The following is a 19469-nucleotide window of genomic DNA, read 5'->3' on the forward strand; positions in this document are numbered from 1 at the left end:
TTTCCCTCCTCTGAGGATTCAAACGTAAGACATCATCAAGAATGCTAAAATATAATTTTCAAAGCTGATTTCCATGGGGTAATTTACTTCAGGATATTTCAATTGATGGCACAGACATCAGAAATAAGCACCTAGTGAGAACTGGGATGTTCTACTGTTTTGCAAGGAATATATGGCAAAACAGATATTCAATAAAAAACCCCACAGGCTGTGCTTCAATATCACACTACATAGAAACCATTTACAGAACTAATAACCCCAAACATCAGTGGGATGACCCTGCTCTGTTGCAGAAAAAGTCCTGGGGATAAACACTGATAGCCTTAGGACAGTGAACAGCTGAGAATTTGCCTATTTCAAAAATGTTGGTGCAAACTCACGTTGCTTTAGCCCACATGTTCTTATCTACACAAGCTAAAATTGTGCAAATCAGCTGCCATAATTGCTTTGCTTTAAATATTACGCTAATGAAGCTAAGGACTAATTCAGTTTTCAGACTGGAATTTCATTGTAAAAACCAGACCAGGAAAAAAGTTTGGCAGTCATAACTTTAAAATTTTACGGAAAAATGAAATTCCTGTAAGAAGAATACAAAACAGAAACACGTTTTCACCAAACAACTCCCATTAACTCACAAATAATATACATCATGGCACTGCATTAAACTACAATCAAGAATTAGAATGAATATAAAATTCTGAGAGTGCAATTAGCGAAAAGCTTTTACAAGAAACAACAGTGGCTTGAATCTACAGACACACCAGGGTGTATCGGGAGAGACTTTGATGTACATGGAGACTTGCCATGTGTGTTCCACTATAAAACAAAGTTTGGGGAAAAAATGTGGATTTGACTATTTTTCTTCTCAGAGAAGTATACACCTTGATGACAACTGCAAGTAGCCCCTATCACTAAAATGTAACGCTACAACAGGAATGTCTATTTGTAATGAATCCACAACAAACCAAACACACACAATCTGCAGGTAAGGGCCCCTCTGAACAATCACTTCTTATTGTTAGTGAAGAGCTCACAATATAAATCAATCCCATAGACTTCAAACTCCACCTTTTGTAAATAGTAAAAAATTCCCCCTCCCCTTTTTTAGTATAAGGAAGTGTTGCCAATATTATCATTAGCAATAGAAGGGTGGAGAAAATTAGGGTATTGCAACATTAATAAACTTATTTCTGCTTATGAACTGGGTGCGTAGTCTTCTGTGAAGACGCCTCAGAACCACTTGAGAAACAAGGCTCAGGAAAGCACCAGTTTTGTTAAAGATCACTTCTACTGAAGTGAAATGGCATCGCTTTATACAACTTTAGCAATAATAGGAATGGTTTTCTTTTCTCCTGTTATAATACCAGCACTGCTTCTGGCAGGGGTACTTTATGATTTTTTCAATTCAGAACTGCCACCTGGAATTGACCAACCTCTAAAGCTTCGTTTATATCATTCCCTGATGATTACAACCATGATCTTGGTAAGTTAACTCTCTTAAAACTGGGGACTTCTCCTTTAATTTGGTATGTTTGGGAGCTGGAAGGTAATGGCTTAAGTAAAATTAGAAAAGAAGCAGCAATTCACCTCCCTGAAACCTGTAAGCATTTTTATACGAACCAAATCTTCTTAAATTGACTCATAAAACTGATATGAGTAATCTTCAAAGCTTATTTAGACTTTTCAGTGCATCTGTCAGACCGCAGTCACTTTACATTGGAAAACTGTTTCACACAAAATTTTAAAAAAATAAATAACTCTATGTATATAGCACCTATTGAGCTGCATGTACATGTAATAATGCCGTCTACTCAGGAGCAAGCCTACATTACTGCTCTTCACATTTGCTTCATTCTATACCTATTGTCCATAATCATATCTATATATTCATAGAGTTATACACACAGTGTACTATGAACAATAAAATAATTAAAAATAAAAATTAGTAGGAATGGTGAGGTGGTTTTTTCTGTGTGGCTAGTTCAGAAAGTAAGATACAGATATATTTAAGGACAACCTGTTTACATTCCACTTATTCTTTAAAAATGCCTGTGTGTTTGTGTATTTACTCACATGCCAGTGAATTCAACATAATTCCAATATATCTATTTCCATTAACTCTGTAACAGAGACAAGATTACAAATCTTCCAAATGGGAAGTAGAAATGATTTATTATGGAAAAAACCATAAAATTGGGAAATTTTCAGCTTCAAAATTTTGTCTATTTTTTCCAGTTAAAGATAATAACAAACCTACCCCTTTTCGCAACCAGTTATGGAGCTGAAATTAATTTATTGAATCCAAGTGTTACAGAATTAATTGTTCCTTCCACCTCCAAAGTTGTGTGATACTGTCAAAGTTATAGAAACTTTGCACAGATTTTTAGAGAAAAAAAATAAATAATCAAGATAAACAAGTTCTTAGTGATTGTGTGAAATCACCTTCTAGATCTATGTATGTTAGTCTTAAAATATTCATTTCCTTGGGCTGGAAGTGGCCACTGAATCCATCCCCTTACAAATAGCAAACTATTCTGATGTTGAAATTCAAAACGTTTGATTTTAAAGTTAAGACATTATGGTACAGCTTGAATACACTCTCTTCTTTCCCACCAAACCGCAAAAATTTCTTCTCAGGGCAACACAATTTTCTTTGTACTTTTTCATGCAAATACGGTATCTTTACTACAAGAAACTCTAAAATATCTTCTAAAATGTTGCCCTCTTTTCATTGGAGCTGTAAGAAATATAAACAAACACTATTTCTCTTCCTGACCATGGTGTACGTCAGAGCCTATGATAATCCCACAGGCTTTAGCAGAGCCTACCTCTGCAAGCTACAGTTCTAATCTGCTTTCATCACCCTCACACCCACAGTCACTTCTAACGCTTATTTACTTTTTGGCAATCTTTAGCAACACTTAATCAAAACTGTTCAATGACTTCTCACTAGTCACAGTAACTCCACTGAAGCGCTGTCTACAGTTTCTTCTGAAACACACCCCACTAAACTAAAGCCAGGATTTTTATTTTTTTTTTAAATTAAAGACAGTTGGAAACCTTCACACTAATCATGTGCTGAATTCTTTCTTTTCAACAGGGAAAGATTTTGCAGAAGCTCGGGATCTGCAGTGATTTCAGCTTATTGCGAATTCTGGTGGATGGAATACCACCGTGTAGAGATTCAAAACTTCTCATCAAAGATCTCAAAGTAGATGAAGTACCGCTGAGGATTTATCAGCCTAAATGGCCACCTACTGGCAAAAGAAGAGGAATACTGTATTTTCATGGAGGCGCTGGCACATTTGGGAGCATTAGTAAGAAATCAGGAAGTTTTATTTCTAAAATCAAATCCAAACCTTTACATTTTCACCTTCAGACATGTGTCAGTCAATATCTCACATGTCCTTCCTAATGACAATAGTCTTTACAATCCCAATACTAACTGCACCTTGCGGAATTAATCATCTAGTGCACAGTTAAGGGTCACCACATTTCTACTTCCTTTGGGCTACAGGAAAAGTTGATGAAAGTAGATCTGAGGCTTCTAAACCCAAAATTGTAACTCAGCAAACCCTCCATGAGCTGTCAGCTGACAGCAGAGTGACTCTGCTCCTCCTCCTGTTGATGCTCTTCTGAGAAAGATGTAGTTTGCTGGGCAGAGAAAGAGAGACCATCTAAACAAAATGGAAATGCTCAGGTCACTCTGAGGGAAGTTCAGGTCACAGGATGTCCTTGTACCTTAAGCAATGGCAAGCTGAAAATAAGGTACAGCAGCAGTCCTGGAGTAAGGGTTGGAATCCACGTCTCTTCCTTCATCCTCCTCTGCACTCCATCTTTTCTGGAAATATAACTGAAAACCTCTTTAGGCTGATATGGAGCTCAGTGTAGATCTACTTTCTGGAAGAATTACAGTATCATGAAAATGGCAATGCTATTCCTAGAAAGAATACATTCTGGCTTCATTCTTTGGAACAATGCTTTGGTTACTTCTCAAGGAGAAATTGTTAGTTTTGCATCTCAATGGGACTGAAGTGTTTCCTGTAAGCCTGGATATGGCCTGAAAATACAGAATTTAAGATATACTTCTGTGCTCAGCACTCAACTTCTGTGTAGAAAAAACTCTGTGTTTCTCAACTTGTAGTCCATGCATCAAAGGATGTCTAAAAGTTATAACATAGTCCAAGAAAGAGTTTAAAGAATATATATATAAGAAATTCATAAATATATTCCCATTCGTGCAAACAAGGAATCAAAATTAACAAAGATATAAATAATAAGTGAGCATTAAAAATAGAACTAATGGGGGAGTTTTTCTTGTGGTAACACTGCACAGAATACTTTCTTTCTTTTTGAGAAAGGGAGACAACCCTTTGATTGTCTCAGTAGCCGCTGGCTCAGCCTCCCAACTGTGCTGGATCTCCTTCCGAGCAACCAAGTCCGTGTGTGCTTCGTCTGGAAGCCAAGGCACCTAACACGGAAATCTAGATTTCATTCAGGGGGCAGACAGGGAAGTCTGTGGGTTTTGAATCCTTCACCATTTCAAAGGGCAAGTCTCCACTAGCACTATGTCAGGCAGATATCAGTTATCTGCTAATGAGTTTGAGAGCCTACCTGGCTTCGTTTAGCATCGTGCAGAAATGATAATGTAATTTCTAGTAACTTAGGCTCATTCTGCACTGTGGCAGAAATAATCTACCTGTGTTTTACCACAGAACATTGTTAGCCTGGTGCAGTGTCAGGCTGACACCAGTTGTGATGCTTCTGGCTCTAGGGCTAGTTTGGGTGGCACTGAGGGCTCAGGAGATAAGTCTCTGTGATCTAAGTGAAAGGTCAATTCCTTTCGCTGGAAGGAAAAAAAAACACACCACAAAGTTGCACAGTTGTAGTTGTTGTTCACAACACAATTGCTGTTGCACAATTAGCACACTAAGGGAGCTACATCACATGCCATAGATACACCATAGATACAACACCCATACCTATACACTGACTGTAGTACCTGACCTTCCATTTGAATTCCTGTTGGTACTTGGTAACAGGAAAGCAACTAATATAATGACAAGGTTTTTAAAGGACTTGGGGAATCTACATAGTAGTAAGCCTAAAGTTGCAACTAACAAATGAGCAGAAGCTTCAATGAAGAACAGAATCAGTGGTCAGATAAATGACTCACTCCTTAAAATCCACAAAGATGGAAGTCACACCTCCCTGAAAAACGGCAGAATGTCTTTATGATAGCAAAGGATTAGACAATAAAATGACAGGTGGAATGGCATGGAGAGAAGTCAAATGGATGAACAGAGAATCCTAACTTTATAAATAAAACAACAGACTCTAAGAGACTACTCCCTTATAGGAAGATGATCTTGGGATTATGGTAAAAAATTGCTTGAAAATGCTGACTTAGTGAACAGTAGTAGTCAAAAAGCAAATAAAATCCTAGGAATTATTAGAAGGAAAGGACAAAACAGGAAACTTCTTTATGCCATTGCAATAAATCCATGGTGCATCTAGCTATAGCATGAGAAGCAAGAGAATTTAAACAGGGAATGATTATCCACCATTTGTTACAGCACAAGAGTTAACATCACCAAAGGGAAGTAGTGAATGCCAGGTACAAACCAAGCAAATAGAAATGATTCTTTACACCTTTACACACAAGCTGTAGAATTCTTCACTGCACAAAGTTGTTAATATTAAAACCATAGGTTCAAGAAGTGGTCTGAATAATTCAGAAAAGAGATATTAATTAGTGGCATTAAATATAGAGAGACAGTTTCTGTCTCAAAGGAGCACCCTGACCCTCACCTTCTTGTTTGCTTATTACTGTAGGCTTCTCCTCAGCTCATTCTTCTCCTTAGACAGCTTTTGTTGCCCACCAGCTGAGATGTGATACCAGCCTGAAGAGACTTTCATTTTTTCCTAATATTACCAACGTTACATGCTTATATTTGCCCAAACAGCCACTGACCAATAACCAGAAAACAGGTTTACATGTAGAGCCCACATAGCATAGCGGAAGTTACTCATCCGTCTCATGTTGCAGTGCCTTCCACAAGGCACGTGTTCAAGGATCTATTTTTTTCATTTCAAAAGGATACCTGATTTTTACAACATCATTTCTGATAAACTTTCTCTTTAGGAGCCTTTGAAAGAATATGCCGCTATATTGCCAAAAAATGCGACTCGGTGGTTGTGTCTGTTGGGTAAGTGCTACTTTTACATGGAGGTATTTATGGTAATACTGTTCCCAGTTGAAACATTTCTGAAAAATATTGTGAAAATATTTACTACTTCAGATCGTGCTCCCTATTTTTCACTTTAGCCTTTCATTTAATTTAGAAATAGGCTTATAGGAAAAGTAGTCTAAACAGCTGTAAAACCATTAGTTTGCCTTTCCAATCTACACGAGTGAAAAATAACCTTTAAAATTTAGAAAAAAAAGCCTATATAACTACGTATCGGCCAAACATGAACAATGCAAAATAAATTTTTGTGATTACTTTGACAATAACCACAGTATCTTTGACGTTTCAGTTACCGTTTGGCTCCTGAACACGCATACCCAGGGCAGTACTTTGATTGTCTCAATGCCACCTTGTACTTCATGAGGAATTTAGAAGAGTATCATGTGGATCCTGCTCTCATCATCCTTAGCGGTGACAGCTGTGGAGCTAATTTTGCTACGGTTATTTGCCAAATCCTGCTGAATAGAAGAGATCTCCCAAAAGTACGTGCTCAGATCTTACTTTATCCAGGACTACAGGGGCTGGATTTTCATTTGCCTTCCTATCAGCAGAACGCTTCAGTTCCAATATTGTTTCGGAAGCTAGTTATCTACTTCTGTTTTCGTTATCTTAACAAAGAACCATCAATTTTGGAAGACGTCCTACAAAGCTGCCACGTTCCTGAGAGTATGAAACAGAAGTATAAGAAATGGATAAGTGCTGACATTATTCCTGATGAATTCAAGACTAGAGGCTACGTACCACAGAAATCCACTTCATATAAGCCTGAAGTCCATGAAGCAATAAAAGAAATCTTAGCACTAACGTTTTCCCCACTTTTAGCTGAAGATTCCATTATTTCCCAGCTCCCTGAATCCTACATCGTGACGTGTGAGTTTGATGTGCTTAGGGATGATGGGCTCTTGTACAAGAAGCGATTAGAGGACAATGGTGTTCGAGTGACCTGGTATCATTCTGAGAGTGGTTTCCACGGAATTTTAGCCTTTTTTGGTTATGGGATTTTTTCCTTTTTATCTGGAAAGAAGATAATGGATAGTACTGTGAATTACATAAACAGTTTATAAAAGTATTTTTCAGAACAAAGATGCAAGTCTTACATTATCATTGGTGAATTTACACTTGGCAAAGAAGTGAGAGACAGGAGATGTTCAGGGTATCAGATGGAGAGTGAAATGACTCAGATTCTGTGAAGTCTGATGTCACACAGTGAAATTACAGTGATGCATTTTAATTTCCAGTTTGCACAAAGACTACGCTTTTCTTGAAGAAGTGTAGTCAAAAGAAAGGCTTCTGTCTGAAGCAGAAGTTCTAAACTAGAGCTACTATGGGTTTGATTTTGTTTGAAATCTGACAAATGATGTTTTGTTTTGGAAACTTGATTCTTAAACTGGAACCCCTAAAATTTAATGAGTGTGTACCTGTTAGGGAAGTGCAGAGGTGAGACTTCTTTTCCTTTCTTTTCCTTTTTGTACTCCTGTTTCAGATTTATCTTGTATTTTCCAGATTATTTTATGCTCAAGACTACCTGTTATGCTACATTTGTTGAAAAATTTCTGAAGATCCCAGATGTAAGAAAGTAGGGAAGCACAATGTTATATTATCACTGTAATGCTGCGGCAATTTTGTGATGTTTTCAACAACAACAAAAAAAATAAAAACTAGCACTTCAAATATTTCTGTTACAAGAGCAAGTTACGTTTGCTACGCACATACTCACTGATAAATCCAAATGAACGCCTCATGGTGACAGAAACAATGCAACCCTGGCAGACAGAGCCCCCAGCCTTGCTAATTGTCAAACCTGTGCTGTGCACAGTAATTAATTTACCGGACAACTGGACCATCCAAGACTATTGTATAAGGTCACATAACTGTGGAAACATAATATAAACTGAAAGGCCAGAAACACTATTGAGTGGGCTAATTTTTTTTTTATTTTTTTTAAATAAAAATCGTTGTTTTAAACAAAATATATTCTTCTACTTAAGAATATTTTACGATGATCACCTGCCCTATTAAAAACACTCAACTTCTCACTAGAAAAAATTAAGACATTTCATTTTTTATAAAGTTTTCTAACTAAAATGATACGGTTCTTTCCCCCCATCTTGTAATTTAAACTAAAACAACAACAACAACAAAGTAATTATAACATGGCTGCTTAATGAAGTTAGATTTCTACATCTTTCATTTCACTGGGAATTTGCAATTTCAACGATGTTCTGGCATCCTCGTGTTTGAAGAGTTGCAGACTCGGATTCACAAGTAATACCTCAAGCATCATTTAAACTACAGCACAATCCCACTCTACAGCAAGAACAATATAAATCAGTGTGATTTGAAACTCTTTAATTGCTGATTAAAACATTTTATGCCTTACCCATTGCACACTCAGAGTTACTGAAGTTTACCTGATACAAGGTAACTTGATCATAAACCTAAACTCAGCCTCCTCTGTTGTTTTTTAACCATGTTCTTCTTTTAGAAGAAAACACAAATACTAAAAAACTGAGATTGAGGTAATGACATAATTTTATAGGTGCACCTTTCCAAAAAAAAAACAACCATTGGTGACAATCCATTTGGCCCTTTAGAGTGATAATCATCATATGCCAGCTCCTGTCTTCTGAGCAGTGCTTTATAGTGTCACAAACACAAAGCACACAAATGCCCTGTGTCCATTTTCCACCTCTAATTAATTTAACATTAATGCAGCTTATTTATAACACTATTCTCCCAGCTAAAGACCTTTTCTGTAAAAATTCTGAAATGATGCTGGCGTAGATCTTTTAATAAATTCAGGACTTTGACCAGCTTATCTTTTGTGAAATAAAGGGAGCAGGAGGAGGGGACGGGGGAAATATACCTACTAATGTTTTTATAAAAGGAAAGAGAAAGGTTTTTACTAGAGCAACCTTATGAGGAACAAAGAATCAGGAAGTAACAAGACAAATATTTCTGGGAAAGTCAATTCAAAGACATTTCAGATCACCTTGCTGCTCAGCAAAATGGCAGTTGCTTACACAGTGCTGGTGCTATTCTTCGCAGTTTTTGTTGCTGGATTTATACTGTTGGTCATGGCTGCAATTAATTTTCATTTCTCCAACTCAGAAATTCCTCCTGGAGTGAATCAGCCTGTAAAGCTCCGAATCATTCATATAATTTTAATAAGCACAGCTGTGGTGGTAAGTTAACTCGGCGCGATTGGTGGGGGAAGAAGGGTGAACCTGTCATTATAAACTTAATGCAGTGCTAGAATCCTGCCTGGAATTAACTCTTGGCGAGGAGAGCAGGGCATAGCTATCATGCTGCTTATTTAGAAGCTCAGTTTTGCTAAAAAAAAAAAAGACCTTTACCAGATTTTTTACACTATACTGTGTTATCAGTCTTGCCTAGCTCTTTTATTAGGCAGTACTTAAACGCTGCCCGATAACAAGCATTTGAAAGTCTGACTGTGCTTCTACAGTGCATTGTGCTAACCTAGCAATAATTTGATTAAAGATGCTAATACATGTTGGATCAATTATGTCCCCATTCTAGGTTCAGATTGTATCAAATGTCTTTGGATCATGCTTTCAAGCTTTTCTTGGACTTAGGGATGAGGAGTTACTTATTTATTTTGAAGACAAAATCAGAAAGTGAACATTTCAGAATTGGGTTTGGGAAGGGAGAGCTTTTGTCACACAAGTGACAAAATTAGGTAATGTTGCCCAAGAGGAGGTGAAGGAATTCCATCTCCCCTGAACACATACATATAGCTCCTGCGGCAGCTAAACGGGCTTGTCTGACAGGAATGAGGGGTTCTGGCCAGCCCCAATTCTTCAGGTGACCTGGCCTGTACAAGAGTGGAAGCTCTTACCAGTACTCAACTTCTGGTGATCTCTACTGACAAAGGATCTCACTGAACCAGGAGTATTTCCGTGTGATGACAGATGTATAGATGCTGTATGATGGAAGGTGTTAGAAATACATGCAACAGCATAAGCTGTGCATAAATTTAATAAATTACTTAAACACCTTCAAGAGGGACAAACTATTTAACATGAAACAAAAAATTCTCTGGCAGAAATATACTGGATTACAGAGGACCATAGTAAAGAACTCATATATTCTCATGCTTTGGCTGCACACAAGTTGTAATTAAAAAGAGATTACTTCCATTAAGCAGCTGGAAAAGCCAGTTGGCTTTTTATTGTCTATACACTGCCCATTAGTACCATAAACCAGAATCGTATGCTGCAATGTAAACAACACAGGTTGAAAGAAACCAAATAATTTGACTGTAAAGGTGAGAATATTCTTTGTAGTTGTTCAATTTCTGCTTGGAAAATAGCAAATACAAAAGAATAATGCGCCATCCCTGGAGGGGTTCAAGGCCAGGTGGGATGGGGCTTTGAGTAACCTGCTCTGGTTGGAGGTGTCCCTGCCCAGGGCAGGGGGAACTACATAGTCTTTAAGGTCCCTTCCAACCCAAACCATTCTATGATCATAAATAGCTGGAGTCACTGATGAAAAGGTCATTCATAGGTAAATATATTGAGAGTCCTAACCCTGTATTGACAATCCACATAAATGTGGCAGTTTAATGAGAAATATTCATAACAAAATTGTGAATATTAAGAGCCTAATCCAAATCTTCATAAGGACTGAAGTGCTTGTTTGGTGTGACTAAATAATGTATTTAAAAACAGAAGTTATACCTTTTTTTATTTTTGCAAACATATGCTGGACCCGTAGCTCTCATTTGTATTCATCTTCTGGTGCCTGGCATGAATATCACTACAGCATACAGAAAGAACAGAAATTCAGGCCTATTAAATATCTCAGGATCTTCTTGTCAGTGCATTAATTCCACACATCAATGAAGACTTCTGAGATAAATCAAGAAGCAATTATCAAATATATTCCCAACTTAGTCAACCCAACTTTGGGCAAGTGTCCATATCATGAAAATCGGCACCAGAACTATCCTCTTCCTCTATGTTCTCTGATCTTCTCAGGGACAAGGACAGAACAACCAGTAAAAACCAAACTCCTTTTCAATGTTAAGTAAAGGACCCACTGAGAAAGCAAAGGGATATATTGCACAAGTCTTTGTTAATGCTGCATTGGTTTGAGATTATATTCTTTGTGAACACTGTTGTTCATGTGACCTCTCATGGTGCTACTGTTACCTGTACAACCACTCAAATATTTTATGACTGCCCTCAAACGTAAAACTTGACTTAGGCATCACAAGTGTACTGCCCATACAGTTCCTTTACTTTGGAAAATACAAAATCTCTTGACTGAACTTCCTATTCTCTTTGCCTTGGAACAGGGAAGGATTTTGGAAAACATTGGCATCTGCAGTCAGGTTAGCTTTCTCCGGTACGTGCAAGGTAGAAAGACTCCAGGAGTGGACCCGAAGCTCTTCATCAAGGACCTGTGGTTTGAGAAAGTGCCTGTAAGGATTTATCAGCCTAAGGTTCCATCTGCCAGCCAAAGGAGAGGAGTTATGTTTTTCCATGGAGGAGGATGGGTATTTGGAAGTCTTGGTAAGACATCTAACAGAAAAAATATTATAATTTAGTTAAATAAATACAAAGTTGATTGTTGTTTGACCTGCAGCAGTTATGAAGTTTGAGTGTAACCACAGGTGCACTCTCCTAAGTCTTGCCGTCAGAAGAAAGAATCTGCTGTGCATTACGTGCATTTTTCTTAAAGATAAGGACAATGAGATATGAGGGGAAAAAATACAGTAAGCAAATACTGAAATAGTAAGATGTGGGGGTACAAAAGATCCAAGAAGCTATGTACGAAAGGGCAGAGAAAAGTAGAGAGTATTTTCTTCTTGCAGTTCTTTGACTTATGCAATAGACATTAAGTACTCTGGAAAACAAAACAAAGCAAACCCAAACCCCACCAAATATGTTTCTTTCAGAGACCCATGAAAAGCTATGCCACTGGATCGCCAGAGAAAGTGAATCTGTGGTTGTATCTGTTGGGTGAGTTGGTCCTCATGTTGTTTTTCAGATATTATTTCTTACAGTGTAAATATCACCCTACAGCTTCCCTGATCACAGCAACAACCATTCTCAGAGAAATATTTCTGTGAGACTTGTCAAACAATGTTTTCCAATTCTAAACTGAAAATCGATAGTAAACAGAATATAAGCCATATATTCTACTTAATCCTTATTCAAGGAAATTCTGCTCGATGCTTAAAGAAGCACTACATGAATGACAAGCCAGTATCGCCATCAGCATAACAATCTGGATTATGAGTATGTAGTTGCACTTTAACAAAGACATAAACCAGAAGTATTATCATGTGTATCTGACACATGGAAAGCCACAGCATAAACTGACTAAACAACTCTCAATAAAACCCAGACATAGTTGCCAGCTGAGTACTCCTCTTGTTCAAGACCTCAAAAAAGCCCTAAACAGATGATATCTTAACAAGTTACTCTGCACAAGTTAAGTGAGCTGTGGTATATTTATGGTCAACCTGTGGAGAAAGGGAAAATTCTGAGGTAATCAAGGTATTGCTGGTTGCAGGAACCAGTATTTTCAGCAATACGTTTAAAACTAATATTTCCTACTCCTGTTGTCTCTTTCTGTGTTCCAGGTATCGTTTAGCTCCTGAACACAAATATCCTGCTGCCTATGAAGACTGTCTTAATGCTACCATACACTTTTTGAACAATGCAGAGTACTACGGAGTGGATCCTGCCCGTATAATTACCTGTGGGGACAGTGCTGGGGGCAATCTAGCAGCTGCTGTTAGCCAGACCCTTGCAGGTAGATCAGACCTCCCCAAACTGCGTGCTCAGATCTTGATCTACCCAGGCCTTCAGGCACTGGACTTCAATTTACCATCCTATCAGCAGAATCAGGGAGTCCCTCTCTTATTCCGAGAACGTGCCGCTTTCTATGTGTTACAGTACCTAAACGGGGATGCATCTAATGTGGAAGAGGTCTTGGAGGGTTCCCATATTCCTTTAGACATTAAATTAAATTATATGAAGTGGGTGAGCCCAGATAACATCCCCGAAAAATTTAAGGTCAGGGGCTACAAACCCCACGTACTTCTTGACTGCACCACTGAGGTTTATGAGACGGTGAAAAGACTCTGTGAGCCCAACCTCTGCCCGCTGTTGGCTGAAGATGCTGTTGTTCACCAGCTGCCAGAGTCTTTCATCCTGACGTGTGAGTACGACGTGCTGAGGGACGATGGCTTGCTTTACAAGAAGAGATTGGAGGACAACGGTGTTCCAGTGACCTGGTACCACCTCGAGGATGGATTCCATGGAGTCATAAATTCATTTAGTGACTTATTGTCATTTTCATCTGGAAAAAGGGGTCTTGACAATATAGTGAACTTTCTAAAAAGCTTATAGAAACAATTTTCTTTACTTCTGTAAGAACTGTCAATTTTCTGTGGTCTTTTATGCTTCTAAATTCGATATAAGAGGTTTAGATAGGACAGTTTGTTAGTGAGCAACCAGGCCAGTGTGACCACTGAAAAAGATATTTCAAGATGTTATGAAAGTTTCTTTTAGTGCTGCTTGAAGTATTCCATGTGCAGCCTGCCTATTTGAATGATCTATCTGGACTAGACACTTGCTATTCTCACAGTAAATATTAAAGATGCAGTGAAATTTTAAACATCTACATCTGGTCTGACCCACTTTATTCAATTATGATCTTGGTTTCATTCCTCCTAGAAGATTAAGTGTGTTTTGGCAAAGGAGAAAGATATTGGTATTAGAAGGCTGTAACATGGTGCCCGTGCTTTATGGCACACAGAGCATCTGAAGCTAACATTCCCAGTCACCAACTTGCAGAAAATTTCCTTGGGTTAGGTAACTGGTGGTTTAGACTCAAAAAAACGAAGTCAAAACTGCAACTGTCCCGAACAGAGGTATTCTATTTAAGAGCTTTGTTTAAATCACCATGGAGGAAATGCTCTAAGTGTTCTCCTATGATTATCCAACATATGAGTATGCTCAAAAATTCATTCCTATGCTTAAACACTTTAACAATAAAATAAGATGGGTGCATTTATTTCTGTAGAGCACAAGTTAATTAACTCTTTTCTCCTGAGGTTAGTTCCCATTTTCTTTTCTAAACGTCCTTGCTAAAACCATATCTTTCAAACTACTTAGAGAATGTCCACAATACACGAAGCAAGATGTTGCGGCTGCAGATCAGAGGCAAGAGACAGTTTAACCGCCACATTAGTTGACTTTGTTTGTAAACAGCAACCTGTCATAGACTAGACCTTCATTCAGTACTTAGTTATCTCTGAACAGTCATTCATATCATCCGCAATCCAAGAATACCAGGCCTTGTATTGATCCCACAATTAACCTGAAGCTAAACAGGAAATAAAACACATTCTCTGACTCACCTCCAATGTGATGCTTGCTGGCACCTTGCACAATGTTTCCAAGACTTTAAAGTGTGGCACCCGAGAGATCTGTTGTTAACTTGGACCACTCTGTGGTTTACTGTTACCCGAGAAAGCTCGATCAAAGATTAGAGTAAAGACACCTCACCTTTGGTTAAGAGAAATGGCATTTTTTTATATACTGCCAGTGATACTTCTGGTGATTTTTATTGCTTCATTCATACTAGCAATTATGAGAACAATTCAATCTGAGTACTCCAATGTCAATATACCTCCTGGAGTGAATCATCCTGGAAAGCTTCGAATTGTCCTTGCTCTCCTGATTAGTGCATCTGCTGTGGTGAGTTACTCTGCCATGATTTCTGCCAGACTATGGTTTAGGTGTTATTTTCATAAGGCTATATTTCTAAATACCAAAATTCTGCTGGCTGCATTAAGACTTAAATGAAGGCTTTCCTTTTTTTGGGGCTGTCTTTAGAAGACAGTTTTTGTAAAAGCGTTTCTGTTAGACCTCAGATAATTTCAGTCAGGTTTTCCCTATTACCTAGGGATGAAGCCAACCACAGGAGTACAAGCTTTATCAGCCGAGCTTCCCTAATTAAGTTTAAATTAATTATTTATAAAAAGTGAGACTGCTTTGATTTCCATTTTAGCTAAGCACAGATGATGTTTTTAGGCCATTCTTGGGGCTTTCCAGTAATACTGATGGAAGGCCAGGTGCCGCTTAAGCAGATAAAAACCAAAAACTCACGGGAAACCTTAGAAGAATGACATCTGGGAAGCCGGTATGAAACCAAAGGACACCTTTTTGCCTCCCCTAACGCATTTTGCCTGACAGATCGTGAGTTGAACGCATGGGCCTACCTGCTCAGGCGCACGGTGCCAAAGCAACCCCGCTCGCCCAGGCGCGTAGCCTCACAGGGGACCGCCACGGCTCCATCTTCTCCTGTGCCAGCTTTCTGGTGAGGACCAAAGCGGAGCGACCGCTAAAGGCGAGGGCAGAGGCCAGCGGCTCCGGAGCGGGCTGAACCCCGCCAACACGAAGCCCGGGTGTCCCCTCAGGCCTGGCAGGGGCCGAGGGGGCGGCAGGCGGTGGGTCTCCCTCACGGCAACCTGCCCGGCGTGGCGTGAGGCAGCCTCCCCGGCGGCGGCCGCCCTGCCCCTCAGGCGCGCTCTCCTCCCTCTCTTCCAACAGGGGACGATTTTGGAAAAGATGGGGGTGTGCAGCAAGCTGGCCTTCACTCGCTACGTGCGCTCCGGGAGGAAGCCGAAGCCGGACCCGCGGCTCTGGCAGGGAGACGCGCGGTTCGGCCGGGTGCCGGTGAGGGTCTACCGTCCCTGCGGACCATCTGCCGGCCTGAGGCCGGGCGCCATCTTCTTCCACGGCGGCGGCTGGGTGTACTGCAGCATCGGTAGGGCGGGACGGGCCCTTCCTCCCCCCGCTTTTACCTTCTGGAGGCCGGGGAGTGCGGGGTGTGTGTGGGAGAATAATTCTGCCCCGAAACCTGGTGGAAAGTCTAAAATCTGGCTGAGCTTTTCGCTCATTTTCGGCCAGCTGGCGGTGAGGCGGTGCCCTGAGGGGAGGCGGCCGCTGAGGGGAAGAGGGATGCGTGAGGGGAGGGGAGGGGGCGCGTGAGGGCCGGGAAGGGCACGGCCAGGGCGGGAAAAGGGGGCTGCCACCTCCCCTGCGCATTTGATATAGAAACGGAGCAGAGCGGGCAGCTGAGAACCCCTCGACTTTTTTGCAGATTCCTACGAAACGATCTGCCGTTACATTGCCAGAGAAAGCGGGTTGGTGGTTGTGTCTGTGGGGTGAGTTATGTCAGTGTTTACCCAAAGGCAGTCTCTTTGCTTTTCAGTCCGCGGCACCGCAGAGTTACACACCTGAAGGGAACACTCCTCCTCAGTAAACCATTTCCCCCGGGTCCCACAGACAGAATTTCAAGGGGACTATTTTCATTTCTCCCCCTCCGATCTATTAATTTAGGGAGAGTGAAAACAGACCCCAAAGTCAGTTTCATGTATTACCTCACAACACAGAGCTATGCTGGCATGACACAAAAAGGAGGAATGCTTTCCAGAAGAGTTTTCTTACATTTCTTATGTCTTACGTTTCTAACAGTAAGAATAAAATGCTAATATACTTTAATACTAATAATACAGAAAAATATGTGTCCCAGTTACTTACAAAAAAAAATAACCGAAAATAATTCTCAAGAGAAAATATCCTAAGTAAAGGTGAGACTGATCAAAATCAGGTGAGACAGATTAAGTTGCTTCATCCACAAGCCAGGTGCAGTCTACACCAGAAGAGCAAAATGAACTTGTATCCCCCAAGTTCTGATCAGAGCTGTTCTCAGAAGAAAACCCCAACTGTGCTACATCCTTCCAACTTCATCCTACTGGCTATCATTAATCTGTGATAACTCACTGGACAAATACCTCTTTAGCAGATAACGACACTGGGGTTTTTTGCTGAAGGAAAAATACTCCAAAGACAGGGGAAGCCAAGGTACTTATAAGGTATTTACAGTTACAACATTTCCTTCTCCTACTCCTGTTGTCTCTTTCTGTGTCCTAGGTATCGTTTAGCTCCTGAACACAAATATCCTGCTGCCTATGAAGACTGTCTTAATGCTACCATACACTTTATGAACAATGCAGAGTACTACGGAGTGGATCCTGCCCGTATAATTACCTGTGGGGACAGTGCTGGGGGCAATCTAGCAGCTGCTGTTAGCCAGACCCTTGCAGGTAGATCAGACCTCCCCAAACTGCGTGCTCAGATCTTGATCTACCCAGGCCTTCAGGTACTGGACTTCAATTTACCATCCTATCAGCAGAATCGAGGAGTTCCTCTCTTATTCCGAGAACGTGCCGCTTTCTTTGCTTTGCAGTACCTAAACGGGGATGCATCTAATGTGGAAGAGGTCTTGGAGGGCTCTCATATCCCTCCAGATATGAGGCTGAAGTACAGGAAGTGGGTGAGCCCAGATAACATCCCCGAAAAATTTAAGGTCAGGGGCTACAAACCACACAAGCCCCATGAATTCAAGGCTGAAGTTTATGAGACAGTGAAAAGGTTCTGTGAGCCCAACCTCTGCCCGCTGTTGGCTGAAGATGCTGTTGTTCACCAGCTGCCAGAGTCTTTCATCCTGACGTGTGAGTACGACGTGCTGAGGGACGATGGCTTGCTTTACAAGAAGAGATTGGAGGACAACGGTGTTCCAGTGACCTGGTACCACCTCGAGGACGGATTCCATGGAGTCATAAGCTTATTTGATTATTACGGCTTCAGATTTTCAGCTGGGAAAAGGGGGTTGGACAGTGTTGTTAAATTCATAAAAGGCCTGTAGAAACAACTTTCCTTCTTTATGCTTCTCCCACTAATGTTGAGACTCCTGAACTTCAGTTAGTACTTGTCAGCAAAAATGTGATACCCTTTGATATGTAAAATACCAATTTTGATATTCGTTAACTTCAAATACTGTTTGAACACTGGTCTTTGTCCTCCTGAGACTATTGACAGTTCAGCCTTTACAGTTTTAATATTTTCCGCATGCTGTGTTTCAATCACTTTTCCTTCAAATCAGCCTCTGATTGATTCCTTGTATTTAATTACTGGCTAATTTTTTTCTATGTAAATGTCTGTGGAATGATTTGGATTAAATGAATCCTGCAAATTACAGCCAGGATCTTTGTGTTGTCCGTTTGATAAACTCCAAAGCATGACTTTGTTTTATTTAGCTAAAAAGTAGGAGTTAGGTACATGGTGAGCTGGAGGGAAGGGTCAGAGGAAGGCTCTGAAGAAGCAGGCAGAGATGAAGGTCTCAGAGAGGAGGTTCTTCAGTGGGCACAGCACAATCACATCTGCAAGAGCAGCAGTTTGAGGCTGGAGTTAATTGGGGACACGTTGCTGGAGGCAAGTAAGGGCTGCCCTGATTTTGAAATAACCCTAGCTCTAGAAACACCTGTTTAATTTTGGGGTGTCTCCATGTGGCCTCTGAAGCTCAGGGCAAGAGCCACTGGTTGAGAGGAAACACTCAGGTTTTCGAAAGATAGTAGGGATCAGTGAACTGGGCTCTTGATCTGTGTATACTGGGAGGTTTAGCTAAAAGAGAGAGAAAATATGAATGAAAATGTTTTCATGTTCTTTCACAGAGTACTTCCCCAGTATCCTTTTTTCAGAATTTGTGCCGTGATGTTTCTCCATCATTCATGGAGAAAGGGTTTTCTTTACAGGACAAGGCAGTGTTACTTGCCTGACATGATGCTTCATTTCAAATTGCTGATGAAAGCCAGGAAAACCAGTACTCAAAAGTGTAAGACCGAAGAAATGAAAATCCTAAGGAAAAAAATAATAAAATCCCGAGGCTGAGGAAATCAGAAATTTTTACAAACACAAACGCTGCCTTCCCTTGAGGTGCCACGGAGCAAGGGCAGCCCTTCCCTCAGCCTCCCGCAGGCTGCCGTTTGACAAGGAATCCCGAAATTTCAGGACAAACGACACAATTCCGGGGCTTCGTGCAGCCCGATCCGCCGGGCGGGCCGGTGCCCCCGCATCCCCCCCGCATCCCCCCGGCGCTGCCCGTTTTCTGGCTCTGGCGGGAGCGGCGGCGCCCGGCCCCGGCTCCTCCCGGCTCCTCCCGGCGGACGCGGCTCCCCCGCCGCCGCACGCCCGGGTCACGCTTCGCCTCCTTGAACCCAGATTACAGCGGCTCCCCCCGGTGCCCGCTGGCCGTCCGCACCATGACCCCGCCGCCGGCTTTGCGGAGCTGTCACAAACGGCCCGTGACGCCGCCGGCCCCGGCCGCCGCGGC

General features: G+C 40.9%; 4 protein-coding genes across 6 annotated transcripts in view; 3 read left to right on the top strand and 1 right to left on the bottom strand.

Annotated features, from left to right (window-relative positions):
• DHRS3 (dehydrogenase/reductase (SDR family) member 3) overlaps positions 1–19469 on the bottom strand; it is a 124951-nt gene that overhangs the window by 59711 nt on the left and 45771 nt on the right. The window contains exon 1 of one of the 2 annotated variants that reach the window (XM_014941413.1): positions 15514–15694. The exons of the other annotated variant lie outside the window; for it this stretch is intronic. The gene's annotated coding sequence lies outside the window, so the exon portion shown is untranslated. Of the gene's footprint in view, positions 1–15513; positions 15695–19469 lie in introns of those variants that run through there. 2 annotated transcript variants of the gene reach the window in all.
• Positions 1301–7315, top strand: LOC106887715 (arylacetamide deacetylase-like 4). Its single transcript, XM_014941408.1, has 4 exons — positions 1301–1483; positions 3101–3317; positions 6146–6209; positions 6541–7315. The coding sequence occupies exons 1-4, from the start codon at positions 1301–1303 to the stop codon at positions 7313–7315; spliced, it is 1239 nt and encodes a 412-aa protein (XP_014796894.1).
• Positions 9259–13846, top strand: LOC106887712 (arylacetamide deacetylase-like 4). The gene is made up of 4 exons (XM_014941404.1): positions 9259–9436; positions 11572–11788; positions 12175–12238; positions 12865–13846. Exons 1-4 carry the CDS (start codon positions 9260–9262, stop codon positions 13634–13636), a joined length of 1230 nt encoding a protein of 409 aa, XP_014796890.1. The 5' UTR covers position 9259; the 3' UTR covers positions 13637–13846.
• LOC106887717 (arylacetamide deacetylase-like 4) lies at positions 15529–18337 on the top strand. Of its 2 annotated transcripts, XM_014941410.1 has the most exons (4): positions 15529–15611; positions 15845–16061; positions 16398–16461; positions 17231–18337. In XM_014941410.1, the coding sequence occupies exons 2-4, from the start codon at positions 15863–15865 to the stop codon at positions 18003–18005; spliced, it is 1038 nt and encodes a 345-aa protein (XP_014796896.1). In that variant the 5' UTR covers positions 15529–15611; positions 15845–15862; the 3' UTR covers positions 18006–18337. The 2 variants fall into 2 exon arrangements, with proteins under 2 accessions (XP_014796896.1, XP_014796897.1); XM_014941411.1 differs by lacking the exon at positions 15529–15611 and having other exon boundaries at positions 15838–16061; positions 16398–16440.

The sequence above is a fragment of the Calidris pugnax genome, unplaced genomic scaffold (assembly GCF_001431845.1).
Source record: "Calidris pugnax isolate Ruff unplaced genomic scaffold, ASM143184v1 scaffold82, whole genome shotgun sequence".
Taxonomy (NCBI): Eukaryota; Metazoa; Chordata; class Aves; order Charadriiformes; family Scolopacidae; genus Calidris; species Calidris pugnax.